At 42.8% G+C, this 20,875-nt stretch overlaps 1 protein-coding gene across 2 annotated transcripts; it reads right to left on the bottom strand.

The window, feature by feature from the left end:
- Nucleotides 1-3,151: 3,151 nt before the first annotated feature.
- On the bottom strand, nucleotides 3,152-18,858 carry mnta (MAX network transcriptional repressor a). Of its 2 annotated transcripts, XM_086261485.1 has the most exons (6): nucleotides 18,434-18,855; nucleotides 13,171-13,777; nucleotides 12,774-12,815; nucleotides 12,459-12,570; nucleotides 6,835-7,027; nucleotides 3,152-6,686 (listed from the first exon to the last, which is right to left on the bottom strand). In XM_086261485.1, the coding sequence occupies exons 1-6, from the start codon at nucleotides 18,504-18,506 to the stop codon at nucleotides 5,911-5,913; spliced, it is 1,803 nt and encodes a 600-aa protein (XP_086117611.1). In that variant the 5' UTR covers nucleotides 18,507-18,855; the 3' UTR covers nucleotides 3,152-5,910. The 2 variants fall into 2 exon arrangements, with proteins under 2 accessions (XP_086117611.1, XP_086117612.1); XM_086261486.1 differs by lacking the exon at nucleotides 12,774-12,815 and having other exon boundaries at nucleotides 18,434-18,858.
- Between the last annotated feature and the right edge of the window lie 2,017 nt (nucleotides 18,859-20,875).

The following is a 20,875-nucleotide window of genomic DNA, read 5'->3' as shown; positions in this document are numbered from 1 at the left end:
GCAGTAACCGGGTCATTGCAGCAGATTTCAATGCAAGACACCCTACGAGACCACCCATCTCCCATGCTACAGTCAGCAAACTGCTTGCTAGGTTTCGTGAAACTGGTTCAGTGTTGGATTTGCCAAAATGTGGACGCAAGAAAACTGTCACTGATTAAGAAACATCAGTGGCTGTCCTAGCTTCATTCAGCAAGAGCCCACAGCGTAGCACTCGCCGCATGTCACTGGAGAGTGGCATTAGTCGAACATCCCTTTGGCGGATGTTAGCTACTCACAAATGGCACCCTTACAAACTCCAGCTACTGCAGCATCTCAACGAGGATGACCCAGATCGGTGCACAGAATTTGCAGAATGGGCAAAACAAAAATTGGAACAGGACCCTCAGTTCACGCAGAAGATTTTGTTCAGTGATGAGGCAAACTTTTATGTGAACGGTGAAGTTAAATAAAACCACCGCTACTGGTCTGACACTAACCCACATTGGATGGATCCCTCCAAGACTGTTGGAACAACAAAAGTGATGGTTTGGTGTGGTATATGGGGTACAACGATAGTGGGTCCATTCTCCATCAATGGAAACCTCAAGGTCACTGGATATTTGAAATTGCTACATGATGATGTGTTTCCCTCTTTATGCACTGAAGCTGGCACGTTCCCTGAGTTTTTCCAGCAAGATGGTGCACCACCACATTATGGGTGCCAGGTCCGAGCATTCCTAGATGAACAGTTTCCTGGAAAGTGGATTGGTCGTCGTGGGCCAGTTGAACGGCCCCCAAGGTCTCCTGATCTGACCCCCTTAGACTTTTATCTTTGGGGTCATCTGAAGGCAATTGTCTATGGTGTGAAGATACGAGATGTGCAGCACCTGAAACTACGGATACTGGATGCCTGTGCTGGCATTTCTCCTGCGGTGTTGCTATCAGTGTGTGAAGAGTGGGAGAAGAGGGTTGCATTGACAATCCAACACAATGGACAGCACATTGAACACATTTTATAAGTGGTCAGAAACTTGTAAATAACTCGTGAAAGAATAAAGTTACGTTGAAACCAAGCACACCATTGTTTTTCTTGTGACATTACCAATAAGTTTGATGTGTCACATGGCCCTCTTCCTATTGAAAAAAACAATATGGCCGACTTCTAAATGGCCACCATGGTCACCACCCATCTTGAGGAGTTTGCCCCCTCACATATACTAATGTGCCACAAACAGGACTTTAATATCACCAACCATTCCCATGTTATTACAGTGTATCCATATAAATGGCCCACCCTGTATTACCAGTCACTTTACCTCGGTAAATTGTTTTTGATTTTTTTGTTTAATAATGATATCTCAATTAAATTTGTTGCTAGTGTGAAAGATGGAATCACTGGCCACTTCATTAGGTACACCTTTCTAGTACCGTGGACCTACTTTTGTCTTCAGAGCTGTCTTATTGCTTCATGGATCCAAGAAGATGTTAGAAGTGTTCCACAGCAATTTTGGTCCACGTTGATATGATGGCATCACACAGTTGCTGCAAATTTGTGTGAAGCTGACAAATCAAAAAAGGCACGCTACTGGATTGAGATCTGGTAACTGTGGAGGTCGTCTGAGAACCGTGAACTTGGTGTCATGTTCATGTTTTGAGATGATTTTAACTTTGTGACGTGGTGTGTTATCCTTCTGGAAGTAGCCATTAGAAGATTGTTCTACTGTGGTCATACAAGGATCGACATAGCCAGCAACAATATTCAGGTATGCTTTAAACGATGCTCAGTTGGTACTGTGGGGCCCAGAGTGGACCAAGAAAATTACTCTCACCATTACACCAGCATAAGGCATCAATACAAGGCAGGAAGATTTTATGCCATTTATGACACTTCCGTCTGGCTGTTGCAGTGGAGATCAAGACTCTGGTCAGGTGACATTTTTCCAATCTTTTATCATCTAATTTTGGTGAGTGTGCAAATTATTATATAGCTGGCAAGAGTGGCCTTCTGCTGTTGTAAGCCATCTGCTTCCATGGTCAGCGTGTTGGGTATTTGGAGTTGCTCTTCTGCATACCCTAGTTGTTACAACCAAGGTATGCAGTTACTGTTGCAGTGTGGCCTTTCTTTTCTAACCTCTAGCATTAACAACACACACAGAAGATCTTTTCTTTCTGTAAACTGTAGACATGGGTGTGTGGGGAAGATCCCAGTACATCAGCTTTTTCTGAAATACTCAGAGCAGCCTGTCTGGCACCAACAACTGTGTGAAGTGTCAAGCAAGTGTAATTTTTAATAGTTGCATTGTCTGTCTTTGACAAGCTCTTTCATTGTTAAGGTTTTTGTGTCAACCTCCACTTGTAGAAACGTTAATTTGAAGGTATCAGAAAATAGTTTTGAAACATTAAAATTATTTTACTTTTAAGCTGACTAAACAGATATACAGATAACTTTAATCATAGGTATAACTTGTATGTCTAGTTGCTATGATGACTAACCTGGCTTTTGCGGGAATTGTGACATAACATCCTGACTAGACTAGCCTTTGTTATCTAGTTATCCTGGAATGATGAAACTCCTACAGGAGGCTTGTATAAAAGGACTACTCAGATGCCCAAACCACCTCATCTGACTCCGCTCCTCTTGAATGCTTATGTTCAGCTTTTATTTTAGAGGTTTTGAAAAGGTGTTAAAAATGTAGCTAGCGTGTGCTACTAAGTGGCATCACATTATACAGAGGTAACTTGATCTCTTTGTCCACGTTATATCTGCAGTTTATCTACTGTTTTCAGTATTAGCCTAACCTGATATTTCTGGAGTAAAAGTACCAGAGCAATTTCTCTAATCTGATCGTCTTTGGTGTTTCAAACCACTGCATGAACAAAACAACACTTAAAGAAGTGTTAATGCTAAATAACTAATAATAATTAGAAAAAAATTCTGCGTTCAAATATCAGTATAACTTTCCACTTTATTTCTCTGAGTCAATGTGGCTCAGCAGGCAAAGTCGCTCCAACTGGAAAGTCAGCGGCTCAGTTCTTAGCTCATCCAGTCTGACATGTCAACAAGTCCTGATGACCTCAGTGTATCCATCACTGGATAAGGATAAGGCAGTGTTTAATGTTTGACTGCGCTCTGAATATAAAACCATCTTTGTTTCTCTACACTTTGTTTAAAGAAGCCACTTCAGACCTTTGTAAACATAATACAATTTATTAAGTATCTTTTTTATAAATTTCAACTTTTACATATTTTCCCAAGCTTTTACCTTAATACAGATAGATCTAAATGAAGCCCAACATTTACAGGCTATATACAATGTAAACTTTCTCCATAGGGAAAACACAGGTATATTTTTGCTTCTTCAAGCATCTGTATCTGGAAACGTTTATGCATTTTGTTTCTCTGCAAAACTATTTCAAAATGCCATTTATCCCAGATGTTTGTGTGAAATCTAAGAGATGGCAAGGAAACAACGTATTGCATCAGAGCAAAATACAAAAACATGGAAGGGGTGAATAATTTAAACAAGTGGCCAAATGTGATTGAATGTAGTGATCGCCCCTTCACATACAGCACTGTACATGGTCCCAGAAAATAAGCTATTTGATAAAATTAACAAACGAGGGGTGATGACACAAGCGACAGTAAATCTTAAAATACAAAATCAGGTTTGTAATGTTACACTTTACATAGACTTTAATAAAGTAACTGCATTTCTAAAAAGGGCTCGACTCCTGTTTCGACACTCCAAATGTTTTCACAGATCAGTACATTCAGATTAAATTCAGAGAGCACAGTGCGTTAAACTGCAGGTTGGCTGTTCATTGAGACTACTTTTTAAATGTTCACAGTGCCAGCTTTGGAAAGAGAGTGCCTCGAATAAACACATTAAAGTCATCTGTTGTTGTTGCTTTGTACAGATACTTGTCCCCAGTTTTATGGATGACAGAATCTTAAATGTGTCAGAAATCCTTCACACGCCTATAGTAACGTAATGAAGTTCATAAGCTCATCGGAGAGCACTGCTATAGGTCCTTGCTTTCATAGTGATCACTACATTAGTACAGTCATGGCATGCATTAATGGCATGCAAACACACACCCTACTACCATATGCACTACAAGACAGCATAGACACACTTCACTATATTTTATGGACCTTTCTGTATTCAGATTCCCATCCTTTACCTCATGGTATTTAAGTCTCACAGCGCATATAAACTCGCCTCTGCTGGGGTTGGGGGTCATATAGATGTAGATACAAATCCTACTCTGCAAAATGAAAAATATTTAAAATACATTAGCAGCTGTGACACAAACTGTTTTATCCTAAAACACTAACTTGTATTTGTGCTCAGTGTACAATCACCAGTATGTTTGAAGGACAGATACTAGAAATAAGTAACAATTTGATTGTCCTTTAAACACTAAAAACTAAATCCAGCCATCCACCCAATCTTCTGCTTATCTGGACACAGGTAGCACTTTAAGCAGAGCTATCCAGACCTCACTCCTCTAGTGTGGGAGACAACAAGGCTTTCCCATGCAAGCTGAGAGATATCATGTCCTGGATTTGCCATCGGGTGTCTTCTTGGTTGTGCATGCCTGAAACTGTTCACCTTAGAGGCATCCTACTCAGATGCCCAAACCACCTCATCTGACTCAGCTCCTCTTGAATGATGAGTTCCTCATCTTGTCTAGGCTAAGCAAGACAGCCTAGAAAGAAGCCCATTTACGCCACCTGTATCAGTGATCTCATATTTCTTTCAGTTGCTAACCACAGTTTGTGGGTAGAACAGTGGATCAACCAGTAAATGAATAGCTTTGCCTTAGCGCTCAGCTGTCTCTTTGCCACAGCAGACCACTGATTGGTGCGGTGCCTGGACCAGTCAGTCTGTCACTTGTGAACAAGACCCTGAGATACTTAAACTCATTCACTTGAGGCAGAAATGAGAAATCCACCCTTTTCTGATTGAGCACTTGAGCCTTAAAATTCAAGGTGCTGATTGTCATCTTGGCTGCAATCTGTCAACAGAACATTACTCGCTAAAGGCAGAGACAAGCTCCTAAGACACCCTGGCTAGGCCTAGAACTGACAAAGCTGTATATATTTTTTTTTCAGCCACTCTGATGTGGTGATATCATTTTTCTTCACTGGAAGAATTGTGTCATTGTTGCAGAGGTGGTAGTTTGACTATGAACACAAACAGCCACCAGGGGGAGCTGTTGCTGTGTGCACCATCACCGAGGACTGCAGCTCCTGCTCAGGCGGCTAAGTGCAGTCCATGATTTGGCTCCAACCTTACAGCATGTGCTGCTGCTGAGGAGGAGGGGCTCCTGTGAACCACATTCTCCCTGCCTGGGTTTGGCGGGCCAGCACTCTGCTCCTACACTGTCTGGACTCTATAATAGCAGATCGACATTTTCCCATGTGAGGCCGTTTCTTTCTAGCTTCTGTGAAAATACGCACTGCCTCACTTTAAAACAACAAAGGAAGGCAGGTGAAGGTCAAAAACTGCACATCAGCCCACTGTGTACAACACAAACACGACATTATGACCGTCAGTCACATGCAGCCTTTTATATCTTAGAAGATGTGGTAGTCTGGTCTAGAAGGAGTTTTAGGATTGTTCCCAGCTTTGTGTCCACTTTAATGCTTTTAAGTGAGAATTAAACAGAGCAGAAGGGTCTCCAGCAGCTCTCCTGCACACACGGTTGGCTTGTCAATGGCCTGGTATGAAGCCCGTGGTTCACAGCAGGGAGGTGGCCCATTGAGTGCTCCCACAACACTAACCAACACACAAGAAGGTGGAAGGTTAAGAACAGGGACTTGTTTTTGGTCACTTTGTTAACATGGGGGAATAACATCCCTCCATCACGTTACCCCTGTTATGGGGATCACAGTCTGGAGCTCAGTGGTCCTGTTGGCAGTGTTCAGGCCAGCTTCAGAGTGCTGATGGGAAAGGAGGGCATGGTTACCATGGTCACAGGGTTGAGCACCGTCTGACCCACTAGCTGCGGGTGGTGAGCCATCATTTGGGTGCTCACTGCTGTCTGCTTACCAACAATGGTGGCAGCTGGCTGTGCAGGCGCACTGCCGTTCACATGAGCATGGTTTATTGTTTGAGTGATGTGACCGACCACGGCCGGCTGTGTGACAGCCACCGGCTGAGAGTAGAGAGTGGGTAAATGCTGGCTCAGGTGAGCCACTGGGTGCACGGTTATGTGGCTGATGGGCTGGTGGCCGGGGGCTAACTGCACAGAGCTGGTGGTGGTGGAGGGACCCAGCTGGGCGATGTTTTTGGAGCTCTGACTTGGGATCACTTGGATGACCGAAGGGTGGGACACTGGTGCATGAGCAATAACTGTGGGGTGCAGACTGGGTGTGGTCACCATCTGTGTCTGGGTGGGATTTGACAGCTGACAAGGTGTGCTGGATGTAGTGGCAGTGAGCGTTGGTGGAGCTGCAGGTTTAGACAGTGGCTGTGGAGGGGTCACTAGTAGCGACTGAGGCTGGTGCTGAGGGGCTTTGCGCTGGTTGTGTGGGGTGGTGAAGGAGGTAGTGGTGGTGGGCATCACAGTTAGGACTTGAGTAGGTGTTGCAGTTGTGCGCAGCTCAGGTTTCATGATTTGAGGCACGGTGGGTAAGGCAGTGGGTGCTCTTGGCGCAGGCTCTTCGTCCAGATCGTCATCCATGATGTCTTCACCTTCTGCAACACCAACAAATTATGGAATTCATTAATTACATATATAATTACATGACTTAATCTGAAACAGTGTTTGGTTGTGTATTAGGGAGATTTACAGACATGCAGTTGAGAGTGAACATAATCCCACCAATCCCTCCAGTCTGCTTACCCGAGGCTGTGGAGGTTGAAGCTTGGTCCTCCTCCGGCTGCACTGTCTGTCGGAGGATGCGGTCGATCTCGATCACATCCATCCACTGGCTAAGATCATTCTTCAGCTCTGCTAGTCGCTGTTGGGTAGCGATCTTTTCTCTGGCCAGACGCTCCATGTCGTGCTCATACTCCTTCTCTTTGCGCTTTAATGTCTGCAAGGAGGAAAAGAAAACAATGGTAAAACTCAGAACTGGTTTATGAATTACACAGGAAAAAGTCCGCAGGGTAAACGTTAAGGTCATATTTACTGTGTAATAAATTCATCCAATAGAAGAGAACCACAGGAATTTTCTTTGTGAAGCTGTCAGAGAGGTTTTTACTCAAGTCCAAGGTCATGCTTGAAGCAATACTGTAAAGATTCACATTGATTTTATATTAGTCTTAATAGTATTTAACAGATTTCACCACTTCAACCTCTAAAATTAGCGAGGAGTTAAAATGACCCGTTTCTGATTTTGTCAAAGATGTTGATATGAAATTAGATATCAGTCGTGTGCACAGAGGGTGGAGGAGAGAAAATCTGCAGCACTACTTATTTGAGGAAAACGTCAAAGTGCACCAGTGGAATGAACTTTGACTCTACTGGGTCTATTTGAACTCGTACTTCTCTAATAAAGTGGAGAAATGGTTTATTTAATAGCCAATTTTCCAAATTCAAAATAATAATAAGAAGAGATTAATGAAAGAAAACGGTTATACATTATAACTGATTTAGCATTTGTGTCTGCGTTTATAAATACACATTTATAAAATGTGAATACATGAATTTTACTATTGACAGTGACTGGTTTTATGTTTTTTTATGTTTAGCGTGCAACATCAGGAGGAAAAGTGAAATTATGGCAACCGGTACATGATCAGCAGACTTGTTTTTAAGTATTCCCGTTTTAAAGTACTTCAGAAGTCTTTAATTATATATAATTTATTGCATGTCACATGCAGCCTGGTCAAAGTATTCAGCACGCTCTCTGTGGGAGAGGCTCAGGGAAATGACACAGTCTGAAACCCTTTACCAGCAACCTGATGACTTGCTATCATAAAGGGTGGACTTCCTGTTAGTGTTCATCCTACCGTGTACAGTGTGGCGATACAGTAAATGTGCAAGTAATCATGTGTATGATTTAAGTCGTGTGTAGGTGGCTTCTGGCCTACTTCGGTTTAAGTGCATTCCTGCATGTGCATTATGAGCGTGTGCGCCTACAGCACAATGCACATGTACATAAATAGCAAAAGGGGACAAAAGGCGGGCCTTGTGTGATTCAGCACCTGTCTCAAATCCTGATCCAGGATTAGACATGCATGGGCCAAGTGGTCTGTGCTTTGGCTGCTTCTCAGTAACTTAAACACAAATAGAAGCTCAGAAGAAGTCCCGTTCATATTTCAGTTTAGCTCAAATCCACATAAACAAGCTGTTTCTTATCTTTAAGTTAAACTGCTTTTATTGTGACCAGAGCAGGTTTTTTTACAGTTGGAAAATCTGTGTCCTTGCTCCCAAATAGACCTAAAGTTATCTAGGATCAGGGTTAGTAGCCTAGTTCTGTTTTAAAATAATTGTTACATGGAACAACTCTTAATGTGAATCACAACTACACCTCTTATTTTAATGAAAACTCCAAGAATTCAGGTATTGCACCATCTCATTCACAAGGACAGGGATCCCAACTTTGTATTTTAATATTATTGATTAATGGAGATATAGTTTGGACATGCAGATTTTAAATAGCAGGACAGACATGTACACTACTGTTCACTGAGTAAGGTGCTCCTTAGCATGCACTGTTAAACATCTGGACACAGATGTGCAACTTGTAACCAGCCATAAAGAGCACCGCCTCACTGTACGGATTAAAAACATCCTTCGTCTCTACACAAGATGTGCTAAAATGCCCCCCATCTCTGGTTGTCAGGGAAACTCCTGAAAAAATATCAACATTTTGTCTGAAATCCTAAAAGATGGCACACACCTTCATGTGCGAGAGGTGCGATTTAGGTTTCTAACAGCCTCTTAGTGTGTAAACATTTCTGTCAAAACCTACTCTGGTGAGGAAAATTTAACGTGATGTCCAAAAAGGTCTGGCCGCCTTCTTTTTTACCCTCATGTAGCTGACAGCCTTACGCGAGTAGCGCTACAAGCTTACAGCTTTAAGTGATGACTCATAAAGAGAGAATGAGAGAGTGGAGAAATGCTCCACAGACACAGAGACCCACTGAACTGCTGAGAGCCAACGCCACATTCGCCTTTTTAGACACAGCTAGCCTGAGATTAACCGCATACACCTGATAAACAAGCCAGCAGCAGATGGGCCCCACGTGACTTCATCACCATGTTAAACATGTCACCAGATTGGTAGGACACAATGTGCCAGGTATGCTTGGATTCTTTGCACATGACTGCATTCAGACCTCCTCCTTTTTCCAGGGAAGAGTTCTTACCACAGAACTGTGTGTGCGTGCATGTGTGTGCGTGCGCATGGGAGGTAAACACTGCTGAAGCATTATTGTCACAAGCAATGCGAGGGCCGAGCACATGGCCCCGCAGAAAAAGGGAGAGGGAGGGCCACAGATAACAGGGGATTGAAAGAGAGCAATACAAGCTGTACTCACTGACTCACTTTTGCAGCAGCCGTGAACAGACAGCACAAGGCTGGGTTGTCTTAAAGGGCCAGGAGCACAGGAGGCCACGTTGCAGACATGCTGCTCCACTGATCGGGTTCCTGCACACAGGTCTTATGACACTGTGGTAACCATAAACCCTTGTCTTAGTCTGCCTTCAAGCTGGAGCAGAGGGTTTCACGTGGTGCCCGACTTTAACAATAAAAAGTCTGTCTGTGGAAATAAAATGCCTACTTTTGCACACCAATCCTTTGTGTGTAAGCTTGTGTTGGTCATAGCTGGCCTATTTACCTCATTGCGGTTAAGAGCCGAGTCGTCAGAAAGCTGAAGGGGGCCAGCTTTTTTTAATGTTAAGGATGAACAAAAATGAAAATATCAAAAGAACTAGTACAGTTATCTTGTCAGGCAACCTTTCAAAGGAAATATGCCATGAAGTCCACAGTGACTATGCTAAAAATATCAAAAGATAAATAAATTTTTAGCTTATCTTCATCTAGCAGAGAGTACAGCACTTTTCATGCTGGCATTTGCGGACAAGCAGTGGAGGAACAAGTTCAGTCAGCTTTCATGAGGAAGTGAAGCGCGTGTGGAGTAAGCTGAGCCTTATGTTTACTGCTCCATGCTCCCTCCCTGCTGCGGGCGGCTAAGCCTGGTGGTACAGCAAGTCCTGCATGTTGCAGTGCTGGGTGGGGGCCCAGCACAGGGGGGGTGACGTCACGCGGCTCAGGCTAGCCATGTGCTTGCTGCTCATGTGGCCTTAAAAGCTCAGAGAGGCAGGCTGGAGGGAAGGAGGGGGAGTGGAGAGGAGGAGCGCTAATGCATCAGGGCTTATTTTACAGCCTCGGCTTTCGCGACACCACTACGGGCTCAGAGGAAAGCCTGCTACATGTTGTCTCTAAAGTAAAGCAAAAAACCCTCTTACAGCTCTATTAGCGCGACTGCTATAATTAAAAAGGAAAACAATTGGTTCACATGTAAGATTTTCTGGTCACAGATGTTGAGTCATCTTCATTTGAAATGTAATAAGGAAGTGGAAGTTGACCTATGTAGCTGTTAGCCAAGTTTGCGCCTTTCACTGGAAAACCACTAAAACTGTTCCAGTTACCACTTATTTTCATAGAAACTTTGCTCATTTACAAACTTACAATAAAAATAAAAGCGGCAGAGTGCTGAGCTGAAAGCCTCTTATTCAGACCTCTAAGCTCAGTGTTTTTCTGTGCAGGCTGCTTCATTGCTGCCAGCCCAGAGGAGGACAAGGACAGGGACGGGGAGGGAGGAGTGTGCAGAGTTTCGGGAATGAGGTGCATGCAGGCAGGACATGCGTCTGTACCTCCCATGTCAAGATGCCAGTGCTCGCACGTGTTCTGCCTTTTTTTTTTTTTTTTTTTTTTTTTTTTTAAGGCATCCTATCACCCAGCACTCACATCTTTTACTCCACCCCTCCAAAACAAAACACCACCAGCCTGGCCAATGAAAAAGACCCTCGTGACAAAGAGGCACGACACACTGTTGTGGCCTGTAACACTATTCCAGTACTGGGTTAACTGCTTCGTACTACTCTTTATTATACTCTTCACTTCCACATATAAGCATCATCAATTATGTAAGTTTCCCTTGCTCTGTTTGTGTCAAGCATGTCCAGCTCAGCTGCTGATTGGAGGAAAAGACGCACAAGCCTGTCGAACACAACACGCACAGCATGTTGCTTAATCACAGAGAGGGGCACAGGGAGGGAGACTGGGTGACGAGCTGTGCACCCACGCTGTCCTAGTTTCCCTCAGCATCCACGCGCACAGAGGAATAACCAGCCTGCTGCATCTCACAGTCAAGCAGCAGCATGCCGTCCTCCTCGGTGTACACATCAGTAAACCTGCACCACGGTCGGTTAATGAACAACTGCAGGCTCATAAACAACAACGCATGACAACCAAATGTCTAAAACCGTGTAAGTGTTTTATTATTATGCAAATTAAACAGCAAACCGCTAACCACATTTGGGCACACTCAAACACACAGATCATGCAACTGTAATTGTAAAACGCAAATCTATAAAAGCAACGCAACAGAGATATTGTTTTATCGCCTCCTGGATTAGTGTATTGGAAAAATGACCTACAATAAAAACGGACACACTCAGCAGCACAGTCAGTCTGAAAGTTACACTAGACCAGTGGCAGACCTTTGCGCCAGCTGTTTACAACCAGCATACTCTAACCGGGAGAGCTTGACTCATAGAAATGGCGAGTCACTCGTTGAAACACTCGCACACTTAAGAAAAAAAGGTATAAATGAGGAAGTCTTAGAGACTCAGGAAGGATCTAAATACATCACTGTGTTTAAACTTGCTGCTGTCTGATGTTTTTCTCTGCAACTAAGGATCTTAAACGCAGTAAGATTGTAAATGTATCCAGTAAGACTGGGGGTCAATAACACCACAGTGTAACAGCTTTGTTAGCAGTGAGGAAAGAGCGAGCAATCATCAGTGACGTGTTACAGCCTCCCTATACGAGTTGCATTCATGGGGAATAAAGTACAAGGCATCGCCTTTGTGGATGTTTTGTGCATTCCAGTGAAACATTGCTAAACAAAAACAGGTGATAGGAGGTTCAGGCCACTTGTTACTGGTGGCGCTTCGATTGTTGCTTTTTTAAATCTGTAATTTCTGTAATTGTGATTTAATTTTTTTGGTTTGTGGTTGTATTTATCTAGCTGTTAAAACAATATAATAAGAGAGTTTATTTAATAAGTGCTTTTCACAGACAGGTGGTCACAACCCACTGTACAGAAAAGGGTAAAATAAATATTAACATTGAGTAACAAAACAGCCAATAAAAATCTAACTAATGAAATTCAAGAAGATTTTAAAATCTACCAACACCAATCGGATACTAATGATTACCAATACCAGATACGCCAACGTGGAATTTGAAGGTAATAAAACTTTGAACTTTGGAGACATCACAAGCTCACCTGAATGTATCTCAGTGCACTTCTTAAGACACTCAGGTTGGAGGTTTTCTTCTCATCAATGTTCGGGATGTTCTTTTTCAGCGTCTCGAAGCACTCCTTCAGGTGTGCTCGTCTGACAGACCCAAGACAAATAGAAGGTACTTTAGACAGCGCTAATGGTAAAGCTCACTTTAATAAAACAACATCTCTATTTGGGAGTCCTCTGATTAAAATATGAAGCACATTTCAAAATTGAAGCTCTACCAATAAGTAAAGTTTTCAGGAAAAAAAAAAGAATCTATTGGCAAATGCTTTTGGGGAAAGGGGTGACCCTACCTGTTTTTCTCAAGTTTGTTATGCACCTCTCTTGTACCAGCCCTGCAAGAGCACAGTAAAATTGTGATGTTTAAAAGGGCAACAAAATTGAAATAATAAAAAAATTAACCCCCCAAAAAATGAATCAAAGAACCTGTTTCTTAGTTTTGGGAGCAGGCAGATCAATGACAGTAAGTGAGTGAATTTATCATCTCATCCAAATTATCGTAATAGCACCCGTGCAAAGTGGAATCTAATCTAATCTTATAATTATCTGAGTGGACCACAGAAGATTACTGATGACACCGTTTCAGTACGTCTGTAATCTGGACTCCTAGTTATTATTTTTTCTGCATTTTAAGGACTGATTTAAATTGATCCTCAGTAAAACAATACTGAGTTAAAAGGTCAGACTTACCCTCCAGGCCTCTTCTTGCTGTCTAGGTGGCGACTGTCATCAGGAGGACTTCCCCGGCTGACGGGGCCATTGTGCAGAGGGGCCTGCTGAAGCAAGGGGCCTGAATGGGGCAGTAAGGCTTGCTGCTGTATGGGCGAGACGATGGTACCCGGATAGCGCTGAACCAGCTGCTGGTGTAGTTTAGTGTTGTTGGTTTGGGTGACGAGCTGCGGCTGAAGGTGGTGGTTTTGTATCGGCTGCTTGTGGTTGGCAGTCACCATGGTTTGGGTGTCAGGTTTGGGCTGTGGAGACCAGAGTAGAGCTGCTGCACTTTGCTCCAGAGGGGGATGAGAGTCTGTTTTTGGGGAGGCCAGTGGAGGAGCAGCAGGAGGGGAGAGCGTGGTAACAGGTAGAGTAGGTGAGCCTGTAAGGTTGGGGGTGACCACAGGTATCGGGATGACTGTAATGGGGACAGAGGGAGGGGACAGAGCTGATGGTATGGGTGAGGGACGGGACTCCATGTGGAGCTCCTCTGCTTTAGAAACATTGTTGATGTGGATTGTGGAGTTCACATTAGGGTGGCTCTGCTCTTTCAGGTGCTGCAGACGCAGCTTCTCCTTTTCATCCTCTGTGGGAAAAACACAGCCGTTAATACAACCAATCCCATCTATACACACATACACAAAAATGCAGCAACAACCCTTTGAGCTTTCTAAATCTGTTAGCACTAACAGTACTGATAGATTTTGGGAGTATGTGAAAGGAAATAAGCCAGGGTCATTTCTAGAAAGGTCTGGTAGAAGGCCTTGTTTGGCATGTTATGCTGTACCAGCTCAGTGACATTAGTCCTGCTCATCTTAATTATAGTAAATCAGCGAAACAAGAAGTGTTTGACACTCAAAGCTGCAGGTATATTTGCACATGACACCAACAGATGTTTTTTTTAACTAAACCTAAAACTTGTGTAAAACCATGACAGTAGCAAGTTTCATTTCATCTGTGCCACAACAGAAAGAGCACAAACATATTCCATAACGGTGACGCCTGTTACAGGTAAAGTGATGAAGTATTATTGTTAATATTATTAATATTATTGAAACATCCAGTTGTAAGTCAAAGTGGCTCTACAGGAGAATCTTTGTTGTTATGTAATTACAACAAGCAGAAATGAAAGTCTGAGCTTTCAGGTTTCAGGCTCTTCTCTCTTGCTGTTCCTACTTTGTGTTTTATCTGTACATGCATTTTCACATCCACGAAAATGTTGCCTAGCTTTGAGCATGTCTTCACAAAAGAAGTTTTTTGCTTTAATGGAGGTACATTTCGCTGTAATGTAATCCTGGTCACAGTCCACTGACTGAGTTGTGCTGGGGAAGTGAGTGCAAGTACACTCTCGATCTCTACTAACAAAGCCCGAGGGTCTCTATTACCAAGACGCATGTCCAGGTTAGGTTTATCTGTAAAGGCATGTTTATAACAGTTAATACACTGCAGATCTCATTGAGCCAGCTTTAAAATGACTGCACGTTTTGATTACTATTAAATAAACTGTGATTACAGCCATGTGAAAGATTCGTACAGATAAATCTAACTGAAAAGTGATCAGCTTCAGTATTTTTGTAAAACACGAGTCAGTCTAAATGCGTCTTACGGGGCTGTCCAGTCATCTAAAGCACACCCCCTCCACACTGTATAGATGCTGTGGAAAGGGACTCTAGTTGCTATGGCAGCTCATGTTCACAGTTAGAAAATGTCAGATACAAGTAGCTGTCATCAACATCGTTATAAATGCGATCAGGACGCTGCAGCAGTACACACTCATCCGTTCACTGCAGAGCTGAAGCTACAGCGGCACCACAGACTTCACCCCAAACCACTGAAAACAAGTTCACATAAATGATGACGACAGTGAGCGACAACAACACAGCTGTCTCCCAGAAATTAGGTGCTAAGTCACTCTAAAAAATAAAATAACAAATGTTTATTAGATACACAACATCCAAAAAAGTCACTGAAACCTTCCCACTAAAGACAAAAAAAAAAAACAACCCCAGTAAGTTCTTAAGTTTCAAAATGTGAAATGTTGTCTTTGTACCTTTTAAATACACAAAAGGGGGGTTTCAATGATTTACAAGTTTACAGTCTGTTTTTATTATACATTTACATACAATAGCTACATTGTATGTAAAATTCTACATAGCTACGCACAATAAGATTGTATGAAGCGACAAAAAAAAAATCCGGGTTTAGATAATGTAGTTTGTTGCATCATAATGTAAGCTCGCCTTCAAATAGAGTGTACAAAATACTAGGAATATTCTCACCTGTTAACATCAAAGACTATTTGAAGCTGAATGAACACATCTCTAAAACACCAACATTGATAAAAGCAGGAATTAATGGATCTAACCGCCTGGCACCAGAGCATGACGTATGAGGTCAGCTTGTTTAATCAGTTAGGATTAAGAGCAGGTTTCTCTAATATTTCTCAAAATCACAACCTTTTATCGGTCAGTCTTTAAATTAACTTCAAATTTTGTTTGTTTAAAATAAATAAATAAATAAATAATGTGACAGATACTACTTGTTATGCATGTATAATCAGTTTAAAATATACATGCTCACATTTTGAGGGTTCAAAGTTCAGAACATTATAGCCCTGCTTTAAAACAGATCTTTCACAGATCTGGTAGTCTATTTAGATCTAAGAAAAAGCAGCACATACTGTTATGATTTTACATTTTAAAACACTAATGTCACTTTATCAATGACTGTGACTGTAAAAAAATAAAATAAAATAATGTGATGGAGGAAGGAGATATTCTATCCAGCTCTAAAAAGCTCTAGAGAAATTTTAACAGTGTTACTTTAAGCATTTCAGTGTATTTTTTCCAGTGTATGAACATGTCCTGTTACACTGAAAAGTCTTTTCTTCAGCGGTAAAAACATACGAAAGAACAAGATGTTCCAGTTGCAGTGGACAGCTTTCATAAGCTGTTGCATGCACATTTATGAGTTCTGACAATTTAATGTTGTTTTGTTGACATAAACACATAGAGGGGTCTTTTCTGAAAGGAAACCCATGAAACACTTACAAAAAACAAGCAGGTTTTCTATATGCATTATATAACTGCAGCAGTACATAGAGGAACACTGGCCTAGTTTCCTGCACACAGTGACCTGCTCTACAGTAGCAGAGAGGGAGGAGGAGGAGGAGAAGGCGCCTGCTTAGAATGCACCAGGCAGGAGCAGCTGAGACAGGAAAAAAAACAGGATCTCTCACTCCGAGCCTGCGTGGACTCTCTCCGTAATGATGAATTTAACTATTCATGAACATATCAATGTAAATATGCCAGAATTAGCCAAAAGGCTACTTTTCATTCACGAATATGTAAAGAGCTACAGAATATGTAAAAATCAGCATTCAACCAAAGGGCTGATCTGTTGGCGGCCAAGCTTAAACGGCGCAGGAAGTGTAATGCACTTTTTCAGCAGGTCTGATGTTAGCGTTAGGGCTGTCTGAGGTAGCTCAACCTGCACCTTCCCCAAACTGTAACTACACCTCACAGCTATGCAAACGTAAACAACTCTGATAGGTTTGTTTCCTTTTAATATGCAGTGCAAACACAATATGTTGACAGCTATAGCGATCCATGCAAGATACATTGATTTATTGGAGTGTAACTGCATGTAAAGAGTTGCAGACATGTGACATTAACTCGTCTGCCATTTGGATGTGTGACAATCATGGTGACAGTCAAGTAAATAAGGCCACAGACACATAAGGCTAGAGACCAGTGTGACCATCTGTCAACCACTGGTCCAGAGGAAAATTATTTTTTAAAAGAGCCCCAGTCACAAAGGGTCATGAACTGGTCAGTGATTCCAAGTGATTTCGTGCACCTGAAGCAATTTCTACTAGGTTTTCACCACCTTTGGAACTGAGCCTCCTTTAGCCACTGCCAACCTGTCAGGGAATATATGGCTTGCCTTAGCAACCAGTGGTTATATCACATCCAATACGATGGACAGTTACACGTGATTTAGACTACTGCAGGAAATTTACGTCGTAACAACGTAACATTGTTCGACCCTACATCCCAACCTCCCACGCCACTCGACTTTTTGCAGGCTGCGTTGACCCTATATGTCGTCACATTTCTCAGGAAGTGCACGTCAGGTTACGGCGTAGGGTTTAGAGGAGTTTCTGGTTACGTAGTAAGTTATGCAGTAGATTTCTCACTGACGCATAATCCAGTCATTAAGCGATGTGCAGCATGACATCACAAGAAACCTGAATAGTAATCTCACATGAAGAGTTTGTTGACTCCAGAGCTGAATGAAGTTGTAAATATAAAAACGTAACGCTTGTTAATTCTCTCCGGATGTAGTTTACACGGATGGAATACCGGAGTGAGCCATCTGCTTTATTAACGATCTTTGGGAGGGGTTGCCCGGCACGCACGTGGTGGAAGGGGCGTAACCATCTATGCTTTTTAAACTACAGGGGCGTGGTTTGTTGTTCACGTCATCGACTGACACTCAAAGCCCTCCACGAGAGTCTGGAGAGCCAGGGGAGTTTGTGATTTTGCTTTTTTATGTATTAAGAATCGACAGTAACACCGAAACACACAGGTACGCAGAGTCACTACAACACCTGATATCCGGAAGGCGCGCGGAGGGACTGAGGGGGCGCAGACTGCTGGGGTGGGAGGGAAGAGGAGGGGGAACCTGAATGCCAGAGTCACTTGATCCCCAGCGGACGATGTCAGGTCATTATGTAAAACGAGCCTGGCACTCCGCGCGCCACCGCCCTTCATCGGACCGTGTTTTGTTTTTATTTTTAATGTTCCGCAGCAGCGCGTGCAGATACTCAGAAATACAGGAAGGCGCGCGGTGACGCGGCCGAGCAGCACGTTAAGTGTCTATGCAGCAGGTTTCGATGCAGTAACCCCTGACACTGCAGCAGAAGCCCGTCTCTGTCTGCCTGTCTGAGACCTGACCTCAATCTTGACATGAAGAGAGCAGATCCACAGCAGCCACTCTAAAACCGGAATGAAAGTAAAACTAGGAAGACTGAAACGGTCTTTAAATGCATACGTGACAAACGGAATCAGTTCAGACACTGTGCTGGTAAATGAGCCACAGGCAGGGTTTCCTCTTACCTCGGAGACTAAACCTTTCACTGAATGGGTGGACTGGTTCCCACTCCTGACTGTCAGAGTGTGAAAAACGAGCGAGCTTTTATTTATTTTATCTTTTTTCCCCCAATAAAAGACAAACTTACCACGTGCTTTCTGTTGTTGCTGGGCTTGAAATTCCAAAAACTTGGCCGCTTCCAGAAGCGTTTCGATGCTCATTTCTGTCCGCTTGAAAATACTTTTTTTCGGAGAAAAGGCTGTAAAGCAGACGCGCCTGTGCGTATAGCCTGCCACAGGGAGAGGTTCCCGGTCTGAAGCTGAGGGTGGGGTAGGGGGGAGGAAGGAGAAAAAAAAGAGGGTAATCCGATACCCCCCTCAGTAGAAACTCTACCACTTACGTAGAAGAGTTACAAACAAGATGGCGCTCAAAGTAGTACGAACAAATAAGGTTTGTGAATCACGCAGCGTTTGTAACCGCCCACAGACAAACGCCCTCCCTCACCGCGTGCATACGAGGGAAGCGACGGGAAAACACGGAGCGGGGTTCGGGTGATTTCGGTCTCGTGGAGCTCTCTTCACGAGTCACGTCCGCCACACGCAGAAAATGTATCAAAAATGTTGCCGCTTATAACGGCGGCTTGTTCTGTTAAGTGTCTCACGTGCCGCCCTCTCGCGGCTTGATGTTTGACTAACCGATGACTACAAGTTGTCACCGCGTAGTTGTTCTGTGTGAACGAAAGGTCGACAGTTTGCTTGACTGCGGTAAATTTACATCTCATTGGCGCTGTGTCCACCAGCCAATCAGCGCGGAGAACAGTCGGCGTGCTTTGTTTGGCACGTCAGGGTCACATGCTGGGAGTTTACGAGCGTGCATCAGGCGTACGGGCACTTTAAAAGTAAAAACCAAGCAAAAAACCAAGCAGTCACGGGGTAGACTGAGCCCTGCATCTAATAACTGCAAGTGCTAGTTCCAACAGTTGCATCATAACACCTCTGTGTACATAAATAATATAATCCTGTCTGTCTGTATAATGTCTTCATTTTACTTTTACATTTCTGTTCATGTGTAAGTGTTTCTATACTATGATTGGTTCCTACATCTAAAGATTACTTCCACTCTTTAACCCCTGTGAAACATAAGGCTCAGGGGTCACAATCAGACTGCCAACAACTCAAGTTTGGCCCACTGGTCATGAAGGAGGGCATACATTTTGGACTTTTTACTGCATTTACATGTTTCACAGCTTCCCCATGGTGATTCATACTACACTAAAGTAATTAAGTAGTAGATAAATAATCAAGTGGCAGAAAACCTCCCGCTTTTTTCACTATAGAAATATATGTTGTTTTGTTGTTTTTTATAGTGGGTTCACTGGACATTTTTGTGATGTTACCAGAATTTTACACATTTGTTTACACATAAAATTTAAGCCCAAAGACTCTTGTTGCAAGGTTTCTTCATCATGCGGGAAAAACTGAGAAATACTGTTGAAACTTCACTTGGTTTTTTAAATTAGGATATCTCAAGGATTAAACTAGTTGACACTGAAGGGCAGTTTCACTGGTCCGTCCCACTAAAGATATGGCTATAAAAAGAGCTTGTCATCCCTGCACTAATCAGTGTTATTACTGAAGCCATATCTGTAGTTGTTAAACAATAAAACCATAGCGAAGCAGCACATTTTGGCTTAATGTAAGGCCACAGCTCAGTTTCACTTTCATCATTGACTGCTATTATGTCAGAATAAGGATTAATGACAATACACTTCCCTCTAACTCTATGGTGATTTTGTCCACCCAAATGTGCTTTTTTATAGTAAAGAGGGAAAGAAAAAGCAATAAATTAAACTATTTTAGTGGCTGGAGGCAGCAAATTAAATGCTGGACTTATAAATAACTTCGAAATGATTAGCTAGTCACTTCAGATCTTTTTGATTTATTAGGGTAATAACTCCAGTCACACCACCAATATCCAGACTGATTTCTAAGCCTTCAAGGTTTGCATAAAAAGGAAACGTCATCTTTATGACAGCAACATAAATAACAGTGAGAGAGTTACTGGAAGTTTTTTAAGCATATTAAAAATCTTTAAAGATGTTGTATCAGCGGACCAAAAACAAAAGAACAAAAATGCCAGCTTCTAATGTTGTTGCCCTTTATTCAGCAGATATCACATGACTCATGCGTCGCCGGAGTCAAAGTCCGGCCGTGACCGCAGGACACGTCGTACGAGCAGGAACCGCGTTTCTGCTTATGACAACAGAAAATGTGCACATACGTACACGTGGCCCTGCATATTTTGGGAATGTTTTCCTGTTATTCACTCGATGCTGTTGAGGAAGTCAGCCGGGTACAGCAGAGTAATAATACCAAAGGCTCTCCAGGAAAGACCGAGGGGCTCCAGGAACTTCCTGAATTACACGGTCTGTGGGTCTATTTAAAACAGTTGTGCCAGACTGGAGCGACAGTGAGTCTAAAATACAATCTCTAACAAAGGAACAATTAAAGATCAACGAGTACAACGGATCATAACACACAGGACAAGCTGACGCTGCCCTCTTGTGGATATTTACAGGTACTACATAATT

Source organism: Aulonocara sp. 'chitande type north' Nkhata Bay, linkage group LG14, assembly GCF_057382095.1.
Source record: "Aulonocara sp. 'chitande type north' Nkhata Bay isolate Kocher_YH1m ecotype deep benthic linkage group LG14, A_spYH_male_GT1.1, whole genome shotgun sequence".
NCBI classification, from domain to species: Eukaryota; Metazoa; Chordata; class Actinopteri; order Cichliformes; family Cichlidae; genus Aulonocara; species Aulonocara sp. 'chitande type north' Nkhata Bay.
This window is presented reverse-complemented; position numbering and strand designations above follow the sequence as displayed.